This window comes from Hyperoodon ampullatus (assembly GCF_949752795.1).
Source record: "Hyperoodon ampullatus genome assembly, chromosome: 6".
NCBI classification, from domain to species: Eukaryota; Metazoa; Chordata; class Mammalia; order Artiodactyla; family Ziphiidae; genus Hyperoodon; species Hyperoodon ampullatus.
This window is the reverse complement of record NC_136919.1, coordinates 83274809-83301399: the sequence shown is the minus strand read 5'-3', so window position 1 is coordinate 83301399 and position 26591 is coordinate 83274809. Positions and strand designations below refer to the sequence as shown.

The 26591-nt window shown below is 40.9% G+C and overlaps 1 protein-coding gene across 1 annotated transcript in view; it reads right to left on the bottom strand.

The window, feature by feature from the left end:
• Positions 1-26591, bottom strand: part of PCSK5 (proprotein convertase subtilisin/kexin type 5) — a gene marked incomplete at its 5' end in the record, with an annotated part of 318876 nt that overhangs the window by 192827 nt on the left and 99458 nt on the right. Inside the window, one exon of the mRNA XM_079705774.1 lies at positions 3958-4101. Within this exon, the coding sequence (XP_079561900.1) occupies positions 3958-4101 (144 nt within the window). The remainder of the gene's footprint in view (positions 1-3957; positions 4102-26591) is intronic.

Here is a 26591-nt window from a genome sequence, read left to right as displayed (position 1 = left end):
ATGCCTCCTTAAACACATTTCTGCAAGAGAGTAACTAGAGTAAATAATACACGCATGGTCTGGTGGTGTCAGGATGCCTTGTTCTGTAATAATCAGTGTCATATCTTTCCCTGTGAAGGTGAAGAAATACTCTTTACAGACCAAAGACGTGCCCAATCCACTCTTGCCAGCACTTTTCCCTCATACCTGGCACTGACCCCTCACCCCGGTGCTTTGAAGAGGTCCTCGACAACCATCTTCTCTGCGAAGTACTGCTAGAACACCTAGAAGACAGTGATTTATTCTTCGCCGACTCTCTCTGTATTCCTTACTTCATTTCTTGAGTGTGCACATTCCTTATCACAGTTCAAAGATTTTTGGAGACAGAAATCATTCACAAAAAATTGGCAAGCCAATTAAAAATCACTATTAGAAATCTCTTATATCAGGTATCTTGGGACCTCTATTAGGCAATATTTGTCTGGTTTCAGATGTTTTATCTAGTATAAAAGGGTCTACAGTTCAAGACTTCATACTAACACCAACTGGTCTTTTGCCCCAACCAAAATAATGATCAAAATTTTGTTATATGTCAAAGTTTCAAAATGAAGAAGTTTCTCTGAAACCAAAGCTGAATTTATTTGTTTGTTTTAAATGATTGTGAAAAATCTTCAAATTACTAAAAAAAAAAAAAAATTAATGGATTATTCCATCATCTAAATTTATATCACCATAGATAGAACTAATTTAGGATGTTTTGAATTTTCTGATGCTTTATGATGATTTATTTCTGTTATCAGTTTTAGTGAAAGTAAATGTTATCTTTGTTTTCTGTCTTTATCAAAGGCTCTTGTTTCTGAAAATAACTTAAAGTACATGGAGTCTGAAATGTTTGGGGGGAGTAAGCAAAATACACATGACAGATAGAGGTGATAAGTCTCTGCTTCCCGTACAAAGGAACATACAAAGCAGCCCACCTCAGCAGTCATTAGAGCATGAAGGACAATACTGTGCAATTTCACTTATAAGGAAACAGAAGCCGGAGACAGGTTACGTGACTTGGCCAAAGGCATGAAACGAACTGCCGATGGAATTAAGACTGGAACCCAGCCACCCAATTCAATGTGCTTTTCTCTTACTCTTTACCAGCTCTAACATTAGGAGAATCAAAAGGGCACCAGTACTGCTAATTGCACAGGTGAATTCTGGAGAATTTTCTTTCCAGGGAGAAAAAAGTGAAAAAGGTAAAGAATGCAATCACATTTAGGTTAAGGCTCTTTGTGTTTAATCAAATGCATTTCTATGCAGTGGGGAGTAGGAACACCCTGTAAAAACTGCATTGCATACGATACGAAAGACTTCTTTGCTAGGCAGTGGACAGCCACAGTTCTGTTCTTTATATGACCTGGGCTAACTCACTTTAGTCTTCAGGCCTCAGTGTCTACCCTGCCAAATGAGGAGGCTGAACTGAAGTTCCTTTTTAGCTCTAAAATTCCATTCTGTGAAGAGACACGAGTTTATCTGAGTGTGCTTGGAGGCAGGGTAAGGGCAGCCAATCAAGTGTCTTGTACAAATGAGAACTAAATGAACTTGCAGTTCCTTCTCTCTCTCTCTCTCTCTCTCTCTGTTTTTCAACCTTAGGGAAAATCATCTAATTTAGGAGAAACTGTTTCAACATTTGATTGTAAAAATTGATTTGTGAAGTTTCTTAGCTGAATTTTTGAAACAAAAAGGGCAACAGGGTAGGTTACTGAGAGACAAAGCAGTTAAAGTTGATAAAAGTATAAGGTGATATTGGGTGGTCCTGAGTGAAGGTCTTCATAGGTCAGAAATATAGGTGGCTGTGTGAGCCAGTGGTAGTTTCTGATGTGTCAAGGAAGTGACCTGGAAGTATTTTATTTGCAAATTGATAAAAAGAGAATCTTTTCAGGTTTGAGTGACAAAAAGAAAACTAAGAGAAAGTAAGTGTCATGCAATAAGTGGGACTGAGCAAATGAAAAATAAACATTGGAGAGCATATATGGCAATCGCTACCTAAATGGTTGCATGAGAAAATGAAGCGGCAGATGAGAAAGAAGCCAGAGGAGAGATGGTCAGAGAGACAGATACAGGGAGTCATTCCCACAGTGCAGGGAAACCATGTCTTCCCATGCTGAGGAGCGGGGGGGAGAAATAGCAGATTTCAAGAGGACAGTATGTCCGCCTTAAGGAAAAGGCCATGTCCATTCTGCGTGAGTCCAGGACAATGGGCCACTGCCGTGTCCACCAGTTACCGGGGAGCAAAGAGGAGAGAAAGGCAGCAAGCCTGCGAGGATGGTGAGTCCTTTGCGTTAATGTGCAATGGGGAGCTATGGGCCAGGCCCCTCTCAGAACTCTCCACAAGCTCAGGACACCGTGAGATGGGCTGGGCTTGCTGATGTTGCTCCCTTAATGATGATGAATATAGAATAGAGAAGAGAAAAATCTGAGGGGGTGGGGTCCTCCCAGTTATAGCTAGGGTTTTCTGTGGGCACCTTCCATAAACACGAAGCAAAGCTTCCCACCCTGGCCCCTGACTTTCCTTCTTAAGGATCAGTATGAGTCCTGACTTCATCATGATTTAGAGCTGCTTGGATTTTCAAGGTTGTGAGAGAAAACGTGTAAGCTGAGAGACAACCACCAACTTTGAAATTTTTTTCAATAACAACATGAAATACAATATAGGAAAACTCATACAACCAAAGTTTTGGGATTAAAAGGAGTTATGAAGGGACAGAGAGGGACATAGGTAAAAGTGACTGGAGTCCTAGTGGGTATGCAGTGATACCGGTGTTCTAGTGGAAGTAGTCGTCAACAGAAAAGAGCTTAGAAGGCACTGGTGTGAGTGGGATCCACCAGGAGTGTCTGCTGAGTCCTGACAGGAATCAGAGAGCTGCTTCTGTGGATAAGAGGGAGTCACTGCAGGCTCTTAAGTAACAAAAGAGATATTTTAGGGAGAACGCCAAGGTGTCATGAGAAACAAATTTGAGCAGAGAATGGCATATTGGGAGATAATTATGGTATTTTTTTTTTTTTTTTGCGGTACGCGGGCCTCTCACGTTGCGGAGCACAGGCTCTGGACGCGCAGGCTCAGCGGCCATGGCTCACAGGCCCAGCCGCTCCGTGGCATGTGGGATCTTCCCGGACCGGGGCACGAACCCGTGTCCCCTGCATCGGCAGGCGGACTCTCAACCACTGCGCCACCAGGGAAGCCTTAATTATGGTATTTTTAACCAAACTTAGGGAGGAGAAGCTGATGGAAAGGCGGCGTTTGGAGAGTAGAAGAGGGAGGGGTCATTGACCTATTTCCAGGCAGGAAATATCATGGTGGTAAAGGGGACCCCAGGGACACAAACCGACCCCAGTGTCCAGTGGGCACTGGGTATCAAGACTGTGGTTTTCAGTGAAAGTACTGAGTCTCAGCCCTTTCATTTGCTCTGTGACCTTGGGCTCACCTTATGTTCTGAGTCCTGGAATCTCAGTCCTTTCTTAAGCAAGGGAATTGACTGATTCCTAAGGACTTCTGGGAGGCTGTTCATTATTGTCCTTTAAAAAGGGAGAGGCAGAGAGAGAAAGAGACTCGCAGAGTAACTTGAGAAGAGTTCAAAGCACGCTTTCTCCATAAAGGAAACAAGGAGTGCTCTCTGGCTGCATGGATGAATTGCTGAGAAGAGTGGATGTTGTCAGTAGCACATGGGATGGGTGCTGGGGTTTCCGCTACCTTATCACCTGCATTTTGTCATCAGAACATCAAAGGCACACAAAAGTGGAGAGCAGGATAGCCTTATCTCCTGCTTCCGGTCCTCCAAGAGTGCATCCTTTATAAGATGGCAGCAACACGCAGAGCCTATTGTACCCGTTGGCTGCATTTTTCTGTGGTTTTCCCCCTTTTGGAGCATCCTCACATGAGTTCCATTGTTTCCCAGGAGGGAAGCTGCTCTGACCACAGCAAATACTCACGTAGTTCTGCATCAGGTCTGGGTGGGTCCTCTCAATGCCATCATCCAGGATGGTGACCACGATGTTCTTTCCCGTGTAGCCTCTCTTCCAGGCTCCTTCGATATTCATGTCTGACTGGCAGGGATGTGTGTTGTCACTGCAGTGCTAAAGGTGTAAGAGGGAGAACTGGACGTTGCAGATTACCAAATAGTGAGGAGGCTGGAAAATCACCTACTTCTTAAGACAATGCATTAAATTAACAGGAATTGGGTGGATTGTCTGTTCAAGTAGAAGCACAGATCTCCAACATGACAAGAGGGGAAGGGAGGAAGGATAGATGTGGGGAAGGAAAGCAAGACAGGAATCTCTCCTGCCAGTTCTGCCCTGTTCTAATACCTTCGGAAAAACATGATAAATAAAGCATATCTCAACAGCAGAATAATGGGTGCACCGTTTTATTGTTAGCATGTATTAATGACACATCAAAAGGCATTGTAGCATTTCATTTATAAACCCAAACTAGATAACTGAAGAACATATACCTTATAATTTCTTAAGCAGGCACCTAGAAAAGCCTGGCTGCAAAAAAACCCTGGCAGCTTCTGTACGGTGCCAGCCAGAGGTGTACCACTGCTGTGAGAAACCCATTAATGAGAAAAAATAACAGTTTCTTCACATTTCTTTCAGCAAATTAACAATGAGTGTTGTCTCATAATTTGTAGGAAGCCAATAGACTTATTCAGGGCTACTTTGAGAAGGGAGAGAAGAAGAGTGCAGCGTCCAGACAGGGGACAGGCACAGGAAAATGTGTGTGAGGGCTTGGAAGGGCAGGCTGAAGAGGCATCGAATCTTAGCTCATTAGGTGTAGTGATTTCATTCCACAATGGCTACAACATACAAACACATCAATAAATACATTAAACCAGCAGTTCTTCCCGATATAATTGACTAGCATTTGTCCAACCCACACAATTACCCCTTCAAAGTCCATCTCTATGAAATATCCCTCTGAGTGGTGTTTTCCAGGTTCTTAAGGCTCAGCAGAGGAAGAAAGGAAAGGGGATGTGCCGTAGCCTACTGCCATGGCAACGCAAGCCACTCCAGGTCCACAGCATTCACTATCTTCCTCCTGCTTTGTAACAGTTCAGCACTTCAAGAGGGGAAGAGGACATGAGCTCTGTATGCTCTAAGCATAATGGAGACCCCACTGCCACTGACTCATCTAACACATACTTTATTGAGCACTTACTACATGCTGGGGTATGGCAGTGAACAGGGAAGATGAGGTCCCTGTCCTCATGACCTCTCTAAAGGGGAAACACAGATGACAAAGAAAACAAGGAAGACCATTCAGAACACTCCTTATGTTTTAAAGGAATTAAAGAGGGTAATATGGCGGTCAATGCTGAGCAGTCTGAGTACACACCTCTCTGGGGGGAATGGTCAGAAAAGACCCCAGTTTCTGAGAAAGTGAAATGTGAGTTGAGATATGCCTGATGAGAAAGAGCTGGCTTGACCAAGAGCTTAGACCTTGTCGTGGTAGAGGACACAGCAAATGCAATGACCATAAGGTGAGAAACAGATTAGTGCATTGAAGAAAGAGAAAGAAGATGGGGTCTAGCTGAAGCTTAGTGGATGAGAAGGAAAATGGCATAAAAGGTAGCAGATCAGAATGGGCAACAGAGGTCAGGTCATCCCAGGCTTTGTAGCCATGACTTGACTTTTATTTTAAGTACAACCTAAACGGAAGCTCACCTCTTTCCAAACTTTACCCTTCAAAATCAAATGCTAACTAGTGGCAGATACCTCTAATACCTTTGTCAAACACCATAAACACACGTGAGTAGTTTCATGGATTCATTCTAACAAATGGTGTACCCATTTTTCATCACAGATAATATCAATTTCACTGAACATTTGTAACTTTCTGTCACTTTCTGGACTTCTTTCTGGCACTTGAGGCCCTGCACCACCATCTAGTACTACACTGATCCAATTCCACTCTCCCCTCTCTCCCCAGTTTTTGGAGCACAGCTCAGGACCTACTGCCTCCCACTTGGCTAGCTCTTCCTCTTCCCTGAACTTAGGAAAGAAGAGAGACAGACACAGACACACACACACACCACACCACACACAACACACACACACAACACACATTCTGTTCTACACAGTCCAACCCCAACTTACTGAATTCTGCTGAACTGTGGCTGAGTGTTGAATCTTGTGTGTGAATTTTGTCTCCTTTGTAAGCCTCGAGAAGACTATGCATTAAACCAAGTCTAATCTAGGATTTCAGTCAATATTGGCTTATCGATTACACGCCAGAAGTGAGGGCATATTCTCCACTTTATATCCAAGTTCACATCTGCCAAATGCTTGCTCCTCCGACCTCGTCAGAGATATCTAGCCAGCTAACGCTTGGTTAATAGATCATGAAAGAAACAGTGTAGATTTACAAAATACCCATGTTTTTCAGAAGTCTCATTCTAGCCAAGAGTTTGGGCCTCTTCTCGCCAAATAGTTTAATTTAACACAAAGCAACCCTGACAGGTTTCCATTTCATTTTTTTTCTTTTTCAAAACCTGCTCTGGCCACCTGTGGTATCGTTTGTGACACAAAGTAGCATTAATGTGGCCAAGAGGTGGGTGGGAGGAAGGAAATGCACAGGAAATGGGTCACCCACACATGGATAACTGTCCTGGAGTGGAACGATGCTGCCTGAAATTGTAATTATGAAAATTGAAGAAAACCCACCATGTATGGAAAACATGTGTGTTCAAAGTGGAACAGTTAGGTTTCTTTCTTCCACCTCTGCTTCTATTGAATCTGACTTCACCATTAAATATTTTTGAACCACTTTTTTTCTTTTCATCTGCCAGCATGGTATTGGTAGAAGGGGAAGGAGGGGAAATATCCAATTGATACTTTCATTTGGATAATCTAATATATCAGGTAGCTAAAATGTCAAAGAAAAAAAAAAGAGATGATCAGAGCCAGGGGTGTTTCTGGAAAATGAGCAATAAGATCAGTGGACCCTTAAACGAGGACCCTACATCCTGAATGTGACCTTTAGATTTTTAACACCCATTTCAAGTAGTCCAGACTTCCAAACATGTTTCTAATGTAATTGTTTCGTAAGCCCAAGGTATCCAAAGAGCAAAAACTACAGAAAATACTGATGCCAGTCAATGCAGCCCAAATGAAAAGGAATTAGTCATTTCCTTAACTGCCTGATCAAAACGGTCTTTAAACTGGGCTCTATTTACTTGACAGCAATCTATGTTACAGCATTACCCAAAGGCAAAAGGAACACATATTAGCCATGATTTCCTCATCCTCAGCCTGCCATGTTAATTCCTGCTCTGGCACAGATCTCTTAAGACTAGTTTCTGGAATTGTGTTACCACATACAGTCCCGAGGCTGGTATTCACAAAAGGGGCCAGTCAGAAATTTCCAGCATATTTAAAGCTGATGAAAACCACATATGTGCACTGTATATGTAAGACAAATATTTAGAGTAAATATATGCACCTTCAGCTCTGAATAATGTCCTGTATTTCAATAATGGTCTATGCACAGATGACAAAGAATTTAGAAAGGACACAAAATAGCAAATATCTACAAAAACAATGGTTACTACCTAGGTCTCTCATTTCCTTATCAATAAAAACTTTTATTCTTTTCAGGAATGAAATTTGAGAGAGATTATTCTGTGAGTTCTAGAAAAGGCCTCTTCCATACCACGGTTATGAGCTCTTTTGCTTATAAACCACTCTGGGTGTGTCTACTTCTCTTGTGTCTTTATAAACATATCACAGTGTTTGCTAAATGAAAGAACAGTTTATACCCAAAATAAACACCTTTGTTATGCTCTCACCACCATTTTCTTCAGACTGGGGGGTGGGTCGGAACCCTCAGTGTCATTATTTTTAAACTTTTCCAGGTTCTTAAGGTCTCCAATGAACTGCCAATTTATATGCTGCCAATAGTCTGCTAACATTGAAAACATCTGTTGTTCATTTCCATTGATAAAGTGCTTCATAAGACTGCATCTCTGACTCTACAACGTTAATAAGAGAGCAGAATTAAATACACAAAAAATCTGTTTTAAGAAACAGACTCAAAGACATAGAAAACAAACTTATGGGGCTTCCCTGGTGGTGCAGTGGTTAAGAATCCACCTGCCAATGCAGGGGACACGGGTTCGAGCCCTGGTCCGGGAAGATCCCACATGCTGCGGAGCAACTAAGCCCGTGCGCCACAACTACTGAGCCTGTGCTCTAGAGCCCGTGAACCACAACTACTGAGCCCGCATGCCACAACTACTGAAGCCCGCGCGCCTAGAGCCTGTGCTCCGCAACAAGAGAAGCCGCCACAATGAGAAGCCCACGCACCGCAATGAAGAGTAGCCCCCGCTCGCCGCAACTACAGAAAGCCCACGTGCAGCAACGAAGACCCAATGCAGCCAAAGATAAATAAAATAAATAAATTTACATTAAAAAAAAGAAAACAAACTTATGGTTACTAAAGGGGGAAGGCAGGAGAGGGATAAATTAGGAGCTTGGGATTAACAGATACACACATTTCTTTTTTTTTTTAACATCTTTATTGGAGTATAATTGCTTTACAATAGTGTGTTAGTTGCTGCTGTATAACAAAGTGAATCAGCTATATAGACAGCTACATCCCCATATCTCCTCCCTCTTGCGTCTCCCTTCCACCTCCTCTATGAGACCCCTCTAGTTGGACACAAAGCACGGAAGTGATCTCCCCGTGCTATGCAGCTGCTTCCCACTAGTTATCTATTTTACATTTGGTAGTGTATATATGTCCATGCCACTCTCTCACTTTGTCCCAGCTTACCCTTCCCCCTCCCCGTGTCCTCAAGTGCATTCTCTACGTCTGTGTCTTTATTCCTGTCCTGCCCCTAGGTTCCTCAGAACCATTTTTTGTTTTGTTTTAGATTCCATACATATGTGTTAGCATACGGTATTTCTTTTTCTGACTTACTTCACTCTGTATGACAGTCTCTAGGTCCATCCAACTCACTACAAATAACTCAATTTCATTTCTTTTTATGGCTGAGATATTCCATTGTATATATGTGCCACATCTTCTTTAAGCATTCATCTGTCAATGGACACTTAGGTTGCTTCCAGGTCCTGGCTACTGTAAATAGAGCTGCAGTGTACATGGTGGTACATGACTCTTTTTGAATTATGGTTTTCTCAGGGTATATGCCCAGTAGTGGGATTGCAGGGTTGTATGGTAGTTCTACTTTTAGTTTTTTAAGGAACCTCCATACTGTTCTCCATAGTGGCTGTACCAATTTACATTCCCACCAACAGTGCAAGAGGGTTCCCTTTTCTCCACACCCTCTCCAGCATTTGTAGATTTTTTGATGATGGCCACTCACACTGCTGTAAGATGATACCTCATTGTAGTTTTGATTTGCATTTCTCTAAAGATTAGTGGTGTTGAGCATCCTTTCATATGTTTGTTGGCAATCTGTATATCTTCTTTGGAGGAATGTCTATTTAGGTATTCTGCCCATTTTTGGATTGCTTGTTTTTTTGATACTGAGCTGCATGAGCTGCTTGTATACTTTGGAGATTAATCCTTTGTCAGTTGCTTCATCTGCAAATATTTTCTCCCATTCTGATGGTTGTCTTTTCATCTTTTTTATGGTTTCCTTTTCTGTGCAAAAGCTTTTAAGTTTCATTAGGTCCCATTTGTTTATTTTTGTTTTTATTTCCATTTCTCTAGGAGGTGGGCCAGAAAGGATCTTGCTGTGATTTATGTCACAGTGTTCTGCCTATGTTCTCCTCTAAGGGTTTTATAGTGTCTTGCCTCACATTTAGGTCTTTAATCCATTTCGAGTTCATTTTTGGCTATGGTGTTCTAATTTCATTCATTTAAAAAAATACATTTATTTATTTTTTATTTTTTTGCATGTGTTCATTGATGCGCGCAGGCTTTCTCTAGTTGCGGAGAGTGGGGTCTACTCTTTGTTGTGGTGCATGGGCCTCTCATCGCGGTGGCCTCTCTTGTTGCGGAGCATGGGCTTAGGCGCACTGGCTCAGTAGCTGTGGTGCAAGGGCTTAGGTGCTCTGTAGCATGTGGGATCTTCCTGGACGAGGGCTCGAACCCATGTCCTCTGCATTGGCAGGTGGATTCTTAACCACTGCGCCACCAAGGAAGTCCCTAATTTTATTCTTTTAAATGTAGCTGTCCAGTTTTTCCAGCACCACTTATGGAAGAGGCTGTTTTTCTCCATTGTATATTCTTGCCTACATTATCAAAGATAAGGTAACCATATGTGGGTTTATCTCTGGACTTTCTATCATGTTCCATTTATATATATTTCTGGTTTTGTGCCAGTACCATATTGTCTTGGTTACTGTCGCTCTGTAGTATAGTCTGAAGTCAGGGAGCCTGATTTCTCTAGCTCCGTTTTTCTTTCTCAAGATCGCTTTGGCTATTCGGGATCATTTCAGTTTCCATACAAATTGTGAAATTTTTGTTCTACTTCTGTGAAAAATGCCATTGGTAATTTGATAGGGATTGCACTGAATATGTAGATTGCTTTGGGTAGTATAGTCATTTTCACAATGTTGAGTCTTCCAATCCAAGAATATGGTATATCTTTCCATCTGTTTGTATCATCTTTAATTTCTTTCATAAGTGTCTAATAGTTTTCTGCATACAGGTCTTTTGTCTCCTTAAGTAGGTATATTCCAGGTATTTTATTCGTTTTGTTGCAGTGGTAAATGGGAGTGTTTCCTTACTTTCTCTTTCAGATTTTTCATCATTAGTGTATAGGAATACAAGAGATTTCTGTGCATTAATTTTGTATGCTGCTACTTTACCAGAGTCATTTATTAGCCCTAGTAGTTTTCTAGTAGCATCTTTAGGATTCTCTATGTATAGTATCATGTCATCTGCAAACAGTGACAGCTTTACTACTTCTTTTCTGATTCGGATTCCTTTTATTTCTTTTTCTTCTCTGATTGCTGTGGCTAAAACTTCCAACACTATGTTGAATAATAGTGGTGAGAGTGGGCAACCTTGTCTTGTTCCTGATGTTAGAGGAAATGGTTTCAGTTTTTCACCACTGAGAATGATGTTGGCTATGGATTTGTCATATATGGCCTTTATTATGTTGAGGTAAGTTCCCTCTATGCCTACTTTCTGGAAGGTTTTTATTATAAACGGATGTTGAATTTTGTCGAAAGCTTTTCCTGCACCTTTTGAGATGATCATATCGTTTTTCTCCTTCAGTTTGTTAATTTGGTTTATCACATTGATTGATTTGCATATATTGAAGAATCCTTGCATTCCTGGGACAAACCCCACTTGATCATGGTGTATGATCCTTTTAGTCTGCTGTTGGATTCTGTTTGCTAGTATTTTGTTGAGAATTTTTGCATCTTTGTTCATCAGTGATGTTGGCCTGTAGCTTTCTTTCTTTGTGACATCTTTGTCTGGTTTTGGTATCACGGTGATGGTGGCCTCGTAGAATGAGTTTGGGAGTGTTTCTCCCTCTGCTATATTTTGGAAGAGTTTGAGAAGGATAGGTGTTAGCTCTTCTCTAAATGTTTGATAGAATTTGCCTGTGAAGCCATCTGGTCCTGGGCTTTTGTTTGTTGGAAGATTTTTTTTTTTTTTTTTTTTTTTTTTTTTTTGTGGTACGCGGGCCTCTCACTGTTGTGGCCTCTCCCGTTGCGGAGCACAGGCTCCGGACGCACAGGCTCAGCAGCCATGGCTCACGGGCCCAGCCGCTCCGCGGTATATGGGATCCTCCCAGACCGGGGCACGAACCCGTATCCCCTGCATCGGCAGGCGGACTCTCAACCACTGCGCCACCAGGGAGGCCCTGTTGGAAGATTTTTAATCACAGTCACAATTTCAGTGCTTGTGATTAGTCTGTTTATATTTTCTACTTCTTCCTGGTTCAGTCTCGGAATGTTGTGCTTTTCTATGAATTTGTCCATTTCTTCAAGGTTGTCCATTGTATTGGCATATAGTTGTGTGTAGTAACGTCCCATGATCCTTTGTATTTCTGCAGTGTCAGTTGTTACTTCTCCTTTTTAAATGTCTAATTCTATTGATTTGAGTCTTCTCCCTTTTTTTCTTGATGAGTCTGGCTAATGGTTTACCAACTTTGTTTATCTTCTCAAGAACCAGCTTTTAGTTTTATTGATCTTTGTTATTGTTTCCTTCATTTCTTTTTACTTATTTCTGATCTGATCTTTATGATTTCTTTCCTTCTGCTAACTTTGGGGTTTTTTTTGTTCTTCTTTCTCTAATTGCTTTAGGTTTAAGGTTAGGTTGTTTATTTGAGATTTTTCTTGTTTCTTTAGGTAGGATTGTATTGCTATTAATTTCCCTATTAGAACTGCTTTTGCTGCCTCCCATAGGTTTTGGGTTGTAATATTTTCATTGTCATTTGTTTCTAGGTATTTTCTGATTTCCTCTTTGATTTCTTCAGTGATCTCTTGGTTATTTAGTAGCGTATTGTTTAGCCTCCATGTGTTTGTATTTTTTACTGTTTTTTTCCTGTAATTGATATCTAGTATTGTGTTACTGCTGATTTCCCCTTTTACTGCTGATAGCATTTGCCTTATGTATTGAGGTGCTCTTATGTTGGGTGCATAAATATTTACAATTGTTATATCTTCTTCTTGGATTTGATCCCTTGATCATTATGCAGTGTCCTTTTTTGTCTCTTGTAATAGTGTTTATTTTAAAGTCTATTTTGTCTGATATGAGAATTGCTACTCCAGCTTTCTTTTGATTTCCATTTGCATGGAATATCTTTTTCCATCCCCTCACTTTCAGTCTGTATGTGTCCCTAGGTCTGAAGTGGGTCTCTTGTAGACAGCATTTATGTGGGTCTTGCTTTTGTATCCATTCAGCCAGTCTATGTCTTTTTGTTGCAGCATTTAATCCATTTACATTTAAGGTAGTTATCAATATGTATGTTCCTATTACCATTTTCTTAATTGTTTTGGGTTTGGTATTGTAGGTCTTTTCCTTCTCTTGTGTTTCCTGCCTAGAGAAGTTCCTTTAGCATTTGTTGTAAAGATGGTTTGGTGTTGCTGAATTCTCTTAGCTTTTGCTTGTCGGTAAAGGTTTTAATTTCTCAGTCGAATCTGAATGAGATCCTTGCTGGGTAGAGTAATCTTGGTTGTAGGTTTTTCCCTTTCATCACTTTAAATATGTCCTGCTACACCCTTTTGGCTTGCAGAGTTTCTGCTGAGAAACCAGCTGTTAACCTTATGGGGATTCCCTTGTATGTTAGTTGTTGCTTTTCCCTTGCTGCTTTTAATATTTTTTCTTTGCATTTAATTTTTGATAATTTGATTGATATGTGTCTTGGCATGTTTCTCCTTAGATTTATCCTGTGTGGTACTCTCTGCACTTCCTGGACTTGATTGACTATTTCCTTTCCCATATTAGGGAAGTTTTCAACTATAATCTCTTCAAATATTTCCTCAGTCCCTTTCTTTTTCTCTTCTTCTTCTGGGACCCCTATAATTCGAATGTTGCTGCATTTAATGCTGTCCCAGAGGTCTCTGACACTGTCCTCAATTCTTTTCATTCTTTTTTCTTTATTCTGCTCTGTGGTAGTTATTTCTACTATTTTATCTTCCAGGTCCCTTATGCGTTCTTCTTCCTCAGTTATTCTGCTATTGATTCCTTCTAGAGAATTTTTAATTTCATTTATTGTGCTGTTCATCATTGGTTGTTTGCTCCTTAGTTCTTCTAGGTCCTTGTTGAATGTTTCTTGTATTTTCTCCATCCTATTTCCAAGATCTTGGATCATCTTTACTATCATTACTCTGAATTCTTTTTCAGGTAGACTGCCTATTTCCCCTTCATTTGTTTGTTCTGGTGGGTTTTTACCTTGCTCCTTCATCTGCTGCATATTTCTCTGTCTTCTCATTTTGCTTAACTTACTGCATTTGGGGTCTCTTTTTTGCAGGCTGTAGGTTTGTAGTTCTCGTTGTTTTTGGTGTCTGCCGCCAGTGGGTAAGCTTTATTCAGTGGGTTGTGTAGGCTTCCTGGTGGATGGGACTGGTGCCTGTGTTCTGGTGGATGAGGCTGGATCTTGTCTTTTTGGTGGGCAGAACTGCGTCCGGTGGTGTGTTTTGGGGTGTCTGTGAACTTATTATGATTTTAGGCAGCCTCTCTGCTAATGGGTGGGGGTGTGTTCCTGTCTTGCTAGTTGTTTGGCATGGTGTGTCCAGCATTGTAGCTTGCTGGTCATTGAGTGGAGCTGGGTCTTAGTGTTGAGATGGAGATCTCTGTGAGAGCTTTCACCGTTTGATATTACGTGGGGCTGGGTGGTCTCTGGTGGACCAATATCCTGAACTCGGCTCTCCCACCTAAAAGGCTCAGGCCTGACACCCGGCCAGAGCACCAAGACCCTGTCAGCCACACAGCTCAGAAGAAAAGGGAGGAAAAAAAAGGAAAGAAAGAAAAATAAATAAATAAATAAACTTATTAAAAGAAAAAATTTTTAATTATTAAAAATACGAAAGTAATTAAAAAAAAGAAAAAGAAAGAAGAGAGCAACCAAACCAATACACAAATCCACCAATGATAACAAGTGCTAAAACTATAGTAGGAAAAAAAAAGGGACAGACAGAACCCTAGGACAAATGGTAAAAGCAAAGCTATATAGACAAAAATCACACAAAGAAGCATACACATACACACTCACAAAAAGAGAGAAAAAAATATATATATATACAAAAAAAGGAAGAGAGCAACCAAATCAACAAAGAAGCTCTAAATACTAAATTAAGATAAACATAAACTAGAAACAAATTAGATGCAGAAAGCAAACCCCAAGTCTACAGTTGCTTCCAAATCCACCACCTCAATTTTGGGATGATTCATTGTCTATTCAGGTATTCCACAGATGCAGGGTACAAAAAGTTGGCTGTGGAGATTTAATCCACTGCTCCTGAGGCTGCTGGGAGAAATTTCCCTTTCTCTTCTTTGTTCATACAGCTCCTGTGGTTCACCTTTGGATTTGGCCCTGCCTCTGCATGTAGGTCGCCTGAGGGGGCTGTAGCTCAGGCCACAGGGAGGGAGGGATAAGGAATGCAGGGTGAGCCGGCAGGAGCAGAGGTTGGTGTGATGTTGCAATAGCCTGAGGCATACCATGTGTTCTCCCAGGGAACTTTTCTCTGGATAACGGGACCCTGGCAGTGGCGTGCTGCACAGGCTCCCAGAGGGGAGTGGATGGTGACCTGTGCTCTCACACAGGCTTCTTGGTGGCTGCAGCAGCAGCGTTAGTGTTTCATGCACATCTCTGGTGTCCGCGCTGATAGCCGTGACTCACACCCATCTCTGGAGCTTGCTTAGGCGGTGCTCTGAATCTCCTCTCCTTGTGCACCCCAAAACAATGGTCTCTTGTCTCTTAGTCAGGTCCAGGCTTTTTCCCGGACTCTCTTCCGGCTAGCTGTGGCACACTAGTCCCCTTCAGGCAGTCTTCCCACAGCCAACCCCAGTCCTCTCCCTGGGATCTGACCCCCGAAGCCAGAGTCTCAGCTCCCAGCCCCCATCCGCTCCAGCCAGTGGGTGAGCAGCCAAGCCTCTCAGGCTGGTGAGTGCTGGTCGGCACCAATCCTCTGTGCAGGAATCTCTCCGCTTTGCCCTCTGCTCCCCTGTTGCTGCGCTCTCCTCCATGGCTCTGAAGCTTCCCCCACGCCACACCCCCGTCTCCGCCAGTGAAGGGGCTTCTTAGTGTTTGGAAGCTTTTCCCCCTTCACAGCTCCCTCCCAGAGGTGCAGGTCCTGTCCCTATTCTTTTGTCTGTTTTCTTTTTTTTCCTTTTGCCCTACCCAGGTATGTGGGGAGTTTTTTGCCTTTTGGGAAGTCTGAGGTCTTCTGCCAGCGTTCAGTAGGTGTTCTGTAGGAGTTGTTCCACTTGTAGATGTATTTTTGATGTATTTGTGGGGAGGAAGGTGATCTCCACGTCTTACCACTCTGCCATCTTGAAGCTTCCCCCTACACTACTTAATGTAAACTAAACAACAAGGTCCTACTGCATAGCACAGGGAACAATATGCAATATCTTGTAATAACCTATAATGGAAAAGAATCTGAAATATAATTTATATATATTCTGTATACCAGAAACTAACACAACATTGTAAGTCAACTATACTTCAATAAAAATAAATAAATAAAATAAAAATAAATAAAAATTTAAAAATCTGTTTTGGGCTTCCCTGGTGGTGCAGTGGTTGAGAGTCTACCTGCCGATGCAGGGGACATGGGTTCGTGTCCTGGTCCAGGAAGATCCCACATGCCGCGGAGCGGCTGGGCCCGTAAGCCATGGCCACTGACCCTGACCATCCGGAGCCTGTGCTCCGCAACGGGAGAGGCCACAACAGTGAGAGGCCCACGTACCGCAAAAAAAAAAAAAAAAAAAGAAATCTGTTTTATAGACAAATTCAGAAACATATCTAGTTAGCTGAGTAAAGTGTAAAAATATGCTTGGAATTCTTTGTAAAATTTGGAGTCAAAAAGCTCTAAGAAATGGAAAAAAAAATAGAATTATTACCCTCTTAAGTGGACACAGAACTGACATGTACTAGATTCTTAGTATGGCCAAGCATTGTACTAATCCCTTTATATGAACTAGCTTCATTTAAGAGTCAGAACAACTACTGGAGAGAGGTACTTTTATCATCTGCTTTTAACAGCTAAAGAACATGAGACTTAGCCTAGGTAACCTCCCAAAGGTCAAACAGCTGGTCAATAGTAGAATTAGGATTCAAAACCAAGCAGCCCTATGGTCTATGGAAACTCTTCTGTTAAAAGTTGAAACAAAAAGGGCCCAGGGGAGGGCAAAACATGGCAGACTCAGATAAGGAGCAGATTAGGAGTGGATGTTGGACAGTATAGCTCCAGTAAAGAAATTCAAATAATAGAAGTCTCACTGGTCTTAGCACTGGGATCAGTGCATTCAAGTGACAAGGCGGAACCTAGTTGGATAAGACTTTAGAGGCCTTCTAATGTTTCCTTATTCTACTTACTGCAACACATCTTTTAGCAAATCATCAGTTTCTATTTGAACAGTTTCAATGACAGGGAGCTCACTTCTTCACTGAAGAGCCAATGATGTGCTGGTAAATCAGTTCTTTGAAAAGAAAATCTCTTATTTCTAGTGTTTGCCAATTTCCACGGTGTAAATACTCACATCATGGCCAGTTTTAAGCTACCATGCTTGCAGAATTCCTGAATGTGTAACAGTAAGCTTTCACGAGCTGTTGGAAGGTCACCCAGCACACCACTGGGAACAGCTCACTCCATTGTTAGTCCTGCTCCATTTCTGATGAAGTCATCACTTCCCATAGGTCTGCCATCTGCTTCTCAGTACAGCTGAACCATGCAGGGGTTAGAGGCGCTGACCCTCCACACAGTTGAAAATCCACGTATAACTGATAGCCGGCCACCTGTATGCATGGCTCCTCTGTATCTGCCTTTCCCCACCACAGATTCAACCAACCGCGAATTGTGTAGTACTATAGTATTTACTACTGAAAAAAATTCCACATATAAGTAAACTGGTGCAGTTCAAACCTGTGCTATTCAAGGGTCAACCACACTTGGGAACCACTGGGAAGTACCTAGGATTAGTTCTCTCCTTTGCAGTTTCAGACAATAGTGTTACTCTCTCTTGCAATTCTTTGGAAAAGATCTTTTTTAACCTTTCATTCTCAGGGCTACCTGAAGCAACTGGACTTTGAGCTTTTGTGAGCCCATAAGCTGATGGGCTCTCCTTGGGATCTATGAAGTAGAGATTTTGTGACCCCAAAACTGAAGATGCCTTCACAGATTTTAGAAAATCTAAATTAAGCTAGGGAAGTTCTCAGACATTTACTACTATATTTATGGGCCACTTTGATGGACTTCAAAACTTTTGTTCAGACATTTACTACTAAATTTATGGGCCACTTTGATGGACTTCAAAACCTTTGTTATCACACACATTAAAAAAAAAAAGATATCTCTGGCCAAAATAGATCCAATGTACATTTATCCAAGAATGATTATTCAATTTATGAACTTTCCAGAATTTCCAAGGAAGCCCAGTACGTTTCAACACCACCAAACTCAGCATAGCAGGTAAGGGATACTAGCTAGGAGAATCAGGCAGAGGAAAGGTTAAATTCCACCTCTGCTACCTCCCCGTTGTATGACTTTGTCTAGTTACCTAAATTCTTGAAAGCTGATTTGTAGTTTGAATGCAGAGAATTGTTATGAAGGTTGAAGAAGATAAAATATGTAACAAATGGATGCCTCCACATTCATAGGAGGCATCAGTGTTCCTAATAGTTTACAGAAGATGACCTTGATTTACAAAAAAAAAAAGGAGAAATAGATTACTACAAAATAATGAGATGATGATTCTCTTCATTATCTGGAGAGATAGGTTGGGCAAACTTGAAAGGGCAATTCATCCTTGTAAGGATAGCTAGGATGATTTGAATATTTTACATTTGTGGCTGGGGGACTCAGCTGGTGGTTGGAGATCAGGGATGGGGTGTAGGAGAAGAGAACAGTGTCCAATTATTTTCTGGCACATCGGTCAAATGACCTCCTATGAATCACCATGTTTTAATCCTATGTATTTATACCAGTATTCCAACTTTGTTAGAACCATGGATCACATCTACCATAATATAATTTTGACAGAAGATCATTTCTCACTTACAAAATTTTAAGGATGTCCCACTTAATACCAAATAAACATCAGAAAATAGAAAATATTAGAAGAAAGGCTGTTGTACAAAATATGCTCAAATAGAGGATAATGAAAATAAATCCAGTTCCTAAAATTCTACTCATAGCTGAGCATCAAAAAATTGAGGCAGTAAAGTCAACAGATCTTTGACAAAGAAGCAAAGGCAATATAATGGACCTAAGATAGTCCCTTCAACAAATGGTGCTGTAGCAAGTGGACATCCACATGCAAAAAAAAAAAAGAATCTGGACATAGACCTTCCACCTTCCACAAGAATTAACTCAAAATAGCTCATGGACCTAAATATAAAATGCAACACTAAAAAAAACTTCTAGAAGATAACATAGGAGAAAACCTAGATGATCTTGCATATGGTGATGACTTTTTAAATACGACACTGAAGACATAATGCATGAAAGAAGTAACTGAAAAGCTAGACTTCATTAAAATTTAAAACTTCTGCTCTGTGAAAGACAATGTCAAGAGAATGAGAGGACAAGCCACAGAATGGGAGAAAATATTTGCAAAAGATAAAGGAATGTTATCCAAAATGTACAAAGTACTCTTAAACTCAACAATAAGAAAATAACCCAATTAAAAAATGGGCCAGGGCTTCCCTGGTGGCGCAGTGGTTGAGAGTCCGCCTGCCGATGCAGGGGACACGGGTTCGTGCCCCAGTCTGGGAGGATCCCACGTGCTGCAGAGCAGCTGGGACCGTGAGCCATGGCCGCTGAGCCTGCGCGTCTGGAGCCTGTGCTCTGCAACGGGAGAGGCCACAACAGTGAGAGGCCCGTGTACCGCAAAAAAAAAAAAAAAAAAAGGGCCAGTGACCTTAACAGACACCTCACTGAAGAAGATGATATACAGAAGGTAAATAAGCATATGAAAAGATGTTCCAAATCATGTGTCAGCAGAGAAATGTAGATTTAAACACCTATTAGAATGGCCAAAATCCAAAACACTGACACCACCAAATGTTGGTGAGGATGTGAAGCAACAGGAACTCTCATTCATTGCTGGTGGGAATAAAAAAAAATGGTACAGTCACTTTGGAAGATTGCTTGGCAGTTTCTTACAAAACTAAACAATACTCTTAACCATACAATCCATCAGTTGTGCTCCTTGGCATTTACCCAAAGGAGCTGCAAATTTATGTCCACACAAAATCCTGCAAAGGGATATCTATAGCAGCTTTATTCATAACTGCCAAAACTTGGAAGCAATCAAGATGCCCTTCAGTAGGTGGATAAATAAACTGTGGTGCCACAGAAAATGAAATATTATTCAGTACTAAAAAGCAATGCTCTAACAAGCCAGGAAAAGACATGGAGGAACCTTAAATGCACATGACTAAGTAAAAAAGCCAATCTGGAAAGGCTAAGAACTGTATGATTCCAACTATATGACATTCTGGAAAAGGCAAAACTATGGAGAAAGTAAAAAGATAAGTGGTTGCCAGGGATTGAGGATCGGGGATAAACAGGCAAAGCACAAAGAATTTTTAGGGCAGTGGAAATGCTCTGTATGAAACTAGAATGATGAATACATGTCATTGTATATGTGTCCAAACCCACAAAGATACAACAGTAAGAGTGAACCCTAATGTAAACTATACATCTAGGGTGTATGATGTGTCAATGTAGGTTCATCAACTGTGACAAATGGACCACTCTGGAGGTAGATATTGATACTGAAGGAGGCTGTGTCTGTGTTGGAGTAGGTGGTATACGGAAAATCTCTGTACCTTCCCCTCCATTTTGCTGTGAAGTTAAAGTTTCTCTTTAAAAAATTAGTCTTTTAAAAGAAAAGGAATTTCACAGAGCAGCCAAAGGGTAACTGGATGATCTATGAATTTAGTTTAGTGGACCACATTTCTCTCATTTGTAAATTTTGTGATCCTCTTTGAATCTTTCCAACCCTAACACATTTTGAATTAGAAACTTTCAGTCCTAAAAACATTTAACAAAGTAAAACCAATAAGCCAACAAAAAAGTCTTGTTTCCTTTAAGGAATCTCTACATGTCTTGTCTTAGTGTTTACAGAATTGGTTTCAGCTATATTACCCAGCCATGTTGCTAAAGGGTAATCCGTCTCTGAAACTTACTGGGTATTTCTGAGACATAAGATCAAGCTTACCTTTACATGTATGGCCCATTGCATGTGCCACAGTTCTAACCATTCTTAAATTACTCAGATTCAAAAACTGAGTCCGGTTCTGGAAATCTGGGTCTGAAACCACATCTCCTTCTCTCCTGTTCCCTTCAATTTTCACAGCACCTTGCAGTTCAGGCCATTGGCTCTGCTCCACTATTTTTAATCTTTCTAACCTAGTTTAGGCTTTCAATCTATCCTCCTGGCATTAAAACAGTTTTATCAAGCACTTACTATATTCTGGCTATTATACTGGCCAGAGCAATGTCACTGTGCTCAAGTCCTTGAAGTCCAGTCTGTGTGACAGACAAACAAGGAATTTTTATTTAAAATTTTTTTTTACAAAAACACAAGTATTATAACAGGGGTTCTCAGGGTACTGTGGGAACATGGAACCCAGTCAGGGGGAAGCGTGGGAAGGCTGAGAGCACTTCCGAGAGAAAATGACATCTAAGCTCCTAAATATGAGTTGACTAGCCAGAGGGCAAGCAGGGGATAAAGAGGATGTGTTTATTTTCGATAAGGGTATGGAATAATCAAAGGGAGACTGGAGTGTTAAAAGAACTGAACGAAATCCAGTACAGCTGGAGGATACAGATGCAAGAGGTGGGGGAGATGAGAAAAATGGAAAGAGATGAGACTGGAGAGGTGGGCAGGGGCCAGACTGTAAATGTTCCTATAAGCCATGTTTTAAAAAAATTTTTTTGAACTTTATCATAATTTGATGAAAAATCATGTAAGGGTTTTAAGATAGGGACTGGCATGGTTTGGATGCCTAAAAGTGCATCTCAAACTTAATTCCCAAGAAAAACACTTGATCTCCACCTGCTCTGACCACTACAAAGCCGCTCATGCCCAGGGTTCTCAGTCTCCCCCACACCAGAGCTTCTATAGCTGCTCTCCTTCTCTATAAACACCCATCAGCGAATCCTTCCAGACAGCTCTTGAACCTGACCTCTTCCCACCATCTTCACGGCCCCAAACCGATTCAAGCTACTATCATCTCTTATTCCTCTACAGTCTATTTTCCATACAATAGTAAAAGTGATCATTGTAAACTATGTCCGAGTTATTCTCAATAAATATTCCCAATAATTCCCAATGACTTTCCCTCACACTTTCAATAATACCCCATGTCCATTACATGGCCTACAAAGGGCTCATGACCTGATTTGGCGCCATCTCCCTGACCTCTTGCCCCACCCCTCTCGTCTTTCACTCACTGTACTCCACCACGTTATCCTGTCCCATCCCAACCCACTGTCATCTCAAGAACTTGACACTTGCTATTCTCCCACACGAGGATGTTCTTCCTCGGGTATCCACATGGCTGCCTCTCTTATGCTCAAATATCACCTCCTAAGAGAGGCTCTTCCTAGTAAACCTATCTGAAATAGCATTCTATGTCATTCTCCACCCTTGACTCTGATTGCCTTTTCTTCATAGCATTCATAACTACTATATTATCTATCAATTTGTCCCTTTATTGTTTGTCTCCCACGCTGGACTGTAAGCTCCGTGAAGGCAATCACTTTGCCTTATTTATTTCTGTATTCACACTAACACATACAAGTTCAATAATTATATACCAATTAAATGAACAGACTAGGTTTTAAAAAGTCATTGTGGGTCCTCTAGAACATAAAGGAAAGCATGGAGACCAATTAATTGGGAGAGAGCTCTAGCGATTGAGCAATGACAGTGGTCAAGATTAGTGGGACCATGGAAACTACAGTATTTTATATACAGCAGGCATTCTTCGTATTTGTTGATAATGACAGTGAATGGGTATGGTGAGAGAAGAGAGAGGAATCAAGAATCATCAAATATCTGGCTTGGACTATAGAGCAGAGGATAGGGTCACTTACTGAGAAAAGAAACACGGGAAGAGGAGAAAATCTGCCTGAAGAATGAAAATATTGAGCTCAGTTTTAGAAACATGGGAATTTAAATAACATCCAAGCAGGAGTTGCCTGTAGCGACTGGATACGTGGATCTAAAGTTTCTTTCTGCCCAGACCCACGAGTGAATTCTTCCTAAAATTTTGGCATCGTGCTGTTATTTCCCACCTCAAATCTTCTTCTCATCTATAAAGCAGTAACGTCTTCGCCTCCGAGTTGCTCCACAATCTGGCAATGAACATACACTGTCTAGTGCCACTTGTTGTCCCGAAGTTCAAAAATCCCTAAGGGTAGCATACAGTGTATAAATTTGATGGTTGTAGCAAATTCAAGGTCATGACCACGTGCGGCTGAGAGCAAAAATGGCTACAATTCTCCACAGCTCCCTGTGCTTATGGCACATGTAATCCTTCCCATGAAGCAAGGAGGTTTTTCTTCACCCTTTGATTCTGGGCAGACCTGGTGACTTGCTTTGGCCAAAACAGTGTAGCAGAAGTAACAGTGACCCGTTTCCACACTTCCCACACCCTTTCGCTTATAATCCTTCCTGGCTGCCATGTGAACAAGCCAAGGTAACCTGCTAGAAGATGGGAGATCACGTGGAACACATAAAACTGTCCTGGCTAAACCCACACTAGACTAGCTAGCTCCCAGCTGACCTAGAATGGCTCACAGATGCATTCACAAACCAACATGATACCAGAGAACTGTCCAGCTGAGTTCAGCCCAAATTTCGGACATGCAGAATCATAAATCTAATAAAGAGCTGTTGTCTTAAACCACAAAATTTTGGGGATGATCTTTACACAGCAAAAGTTAACTAACGTATGAGGTTATAAGCCTGAGGGAAGTAAGTCAAACCAGAAAGACAGGAAAAAAAAAATCAGCGAATCAAGGTGAAATAGCTTATCAAGAAGAGAAGAAGAGGGCTTCCCTGGTGGCGCAGTGGTTGGGAGTCCGCCTGCCGATGCAGGGGCCACGGGTTTGTGCCCCGGTCCGCGAGGATCCCGCATGCCACGGAACGGCTGGGCCAGTGAGCCATGGCCGCTGGGCCTGTGCGTCCGAAGCCTGTGCTCCGCAACGGGAGAGGCCGCAGCGGTGAGACACCCCGTACCACAAAAAAAAAAAAAAAAAAAAAGAGAAGAAGAATTGGCTGTATAGTTGAGGAGGAAGAGCAGTAAGGACACTTAATGTATCAAACACACAATTCTAAAGCAAATTCTAAGATCCCTGTAATTCATTCGCTTCGTGGGAAGCCCAGTGTTTTCCTGCTCATCCCATCCAGCCCTCATATCATCTCAATAAAATTATAAGCCACTTTTAATAATGAAGTCTGTATTACGCATCTTTATAACCTCTAGAGTTCATAGTAAAAATACTCAACAGTTAATGAATTGATATTTATTCAAGAGAGAAGGCAGAAGTAAATTCTGAGATAAAATGCAGAAGAAGATAATTTACATAGTTAAGACATAAATGCAGGTAATAGAAAAGGTTCGAATAAGATCTATAAATCTTTGCCTTCTGCTCATGGCTCATAATAGGGCACCTGCTTATTCAACTTTACCAACAAAAAGATTCAAGAAGTAACATAGGAAATGTGCAGGGGCCAAATAATTACATAAGGAAAAAGAAAATTCATTTAGGGGTATTGGTTATGCTAACGACCCGCTAATAATGTTCAACATTCCTGGCAGAAGATGTGAAAAGAGATGCAACACGGTGACACATGAACTATTATCCCCTTACAGGCCTGGTGGGAAATGTCTCCTGGCTGGAGAGGAATTCAGGGGTACAGGTCTGTTTCCTTTGGAACAATACAGGGCATGATGGAAGCAAACACTTCTTGACTCTTCTCTGGTATCCGGTCAATGGCTCAATTTTAATACTGTCTTTCCTTGTAGGTCATGCAGTAAATTCTTCCATGAGTTGAGGAGAAACTCTGTGTTACCAAATGACTTTTCCTGACTATGAATTGAGCACCAATTATTCCTAATATACTATTCTTTACCCAAATTGTGCAAATAGTAAATTAGTAAGTTGTGTTTGTTTAGGGATGATCTCAATTGAAATTTTTCCTTAAGTGCCTATAAAGCCAAGAAATAATTCCTACATTGGAGCTCATGAACATGAATTTGAGAAGCAACTGAGCTGCATTATTTAATAATTATGCAAACATTAGCAAGAAGCAAACTTCATTCCTTTCTAAAATGTAACTTCTTTGCTTACATTGTTTACAAAATTCTGCTTGCATAGAACTCTTCACTCTCTTGTCTCCTTTAGGCATAAATCTGACTCAGAAACTCCTGTCTCTTCTTTTTTCATCAAGATCTCAGGAAGAAGAGCTCAGATTGGAGAACTTTTCCTTTTCTTTAAAATAAGTAGGATGCAGTATGGTTTGGATAAGCCTAACCAACTGACTTCAGAACTCAGTTGCTCCACTATTTTTATTTTTTCAAAGTCACAGAAGAAATTTTGAGAAAAAAATGACAGAAAACAATTTTTTGTTATATTAGAGACATTTAAGGTCAAGGAGGAAGAATCTGAATATCATTTGAAGATATGTGAATATACCCTTACTAATATGTCATGTTTCTTCATTTACATTATTTCATAAATGGCAATATTCTTATGGAACATAATAGTAGAGGCAACTATTTTTCAGGTGAGAAAAAAATCCATTTTACAGTTAGAAAAATAATGAAGAACTAGGAATAAACCTATATAAGATCTTCCCAAACCTTCAATTCAGGTTTTGACCACACAATCATTTTCTCCTAAATAGATGGATGGGTGGATGGACGAATGGACAAATGGACAGAAGGATAGATGGATGAACAAAGAATGAATGGACAGAGAAGCAAACAGACAATACATGCAGGTTACTTCCAAGTCCTATTATATTTCAGTTTTATTTTCAAATTTCTATTGAAGGATGTGGTCCTTTCCAGGACCCTGGAGAACTTCTGAACAGTAAAAGCCACTTCCTCTTCCCTGAGTCAACTCCTCAAACGCCCATAGATTAGATGCTCCCAAAGGATATTTTCAATCAAGACCAGGTCACAAAATGAAACATATGTAGGAGGAAGAGGATACAGGGGGATGGAAGAGGAAGAGAGGGTCAAATCCACATGACAGTGAAGCTGCACATATTCAAGCTATGTTCAGAGCTATTAGATAGTTCATCCCTTTCCAGAACAAGAACTACTTGAACTTTCCTAATAGAACATACTTAATGTATTTAATGTTAACATAGAGAGCAGCATAAATTTGGTTTAAATATTAACAGTGGTTCCCCTAATTTTTGTTTCAAAAAAGGACACTGAAGTAGATATGCTTAAAAGGACAAAAAAGGTGTGTTAGTCTGTTGGAATGATATATAAAAATTAATGGGATATGGAATTTCAAACAGTCTTTTCAGATTTTAACTTTGTTTCTCTCTGGATATATGAGATTACTGACTCAACCTCCTGAAAGTTCTGAAGGGTTTTCACCATGTCCTCTAATACATCATTACCTCAAATACATTAGTTCTATAAGAAACCTGTAATAATTGAGGTACAGAAACTCTGAGAAGAGGGAATGATACTATCAGTGTGTCAAAATTCCTATTCTTAAAATTAAGTGATCATATCAGAAGAGATAGGGTAGACAAAGCTCACATGGTCATGATGGGTCCCAGACAAAATGTGAGTTCACTTTTGCTTTCCTGTCAACACAATAGCCCACTTGGACACCCGTGAATCTTTCCTTTTTCCTGGTGACATGAATTCTTCAGGTATAATCTAGTCTTTATGTTTTTATGTAATCAAAGATGAGGTCTGATATTTATA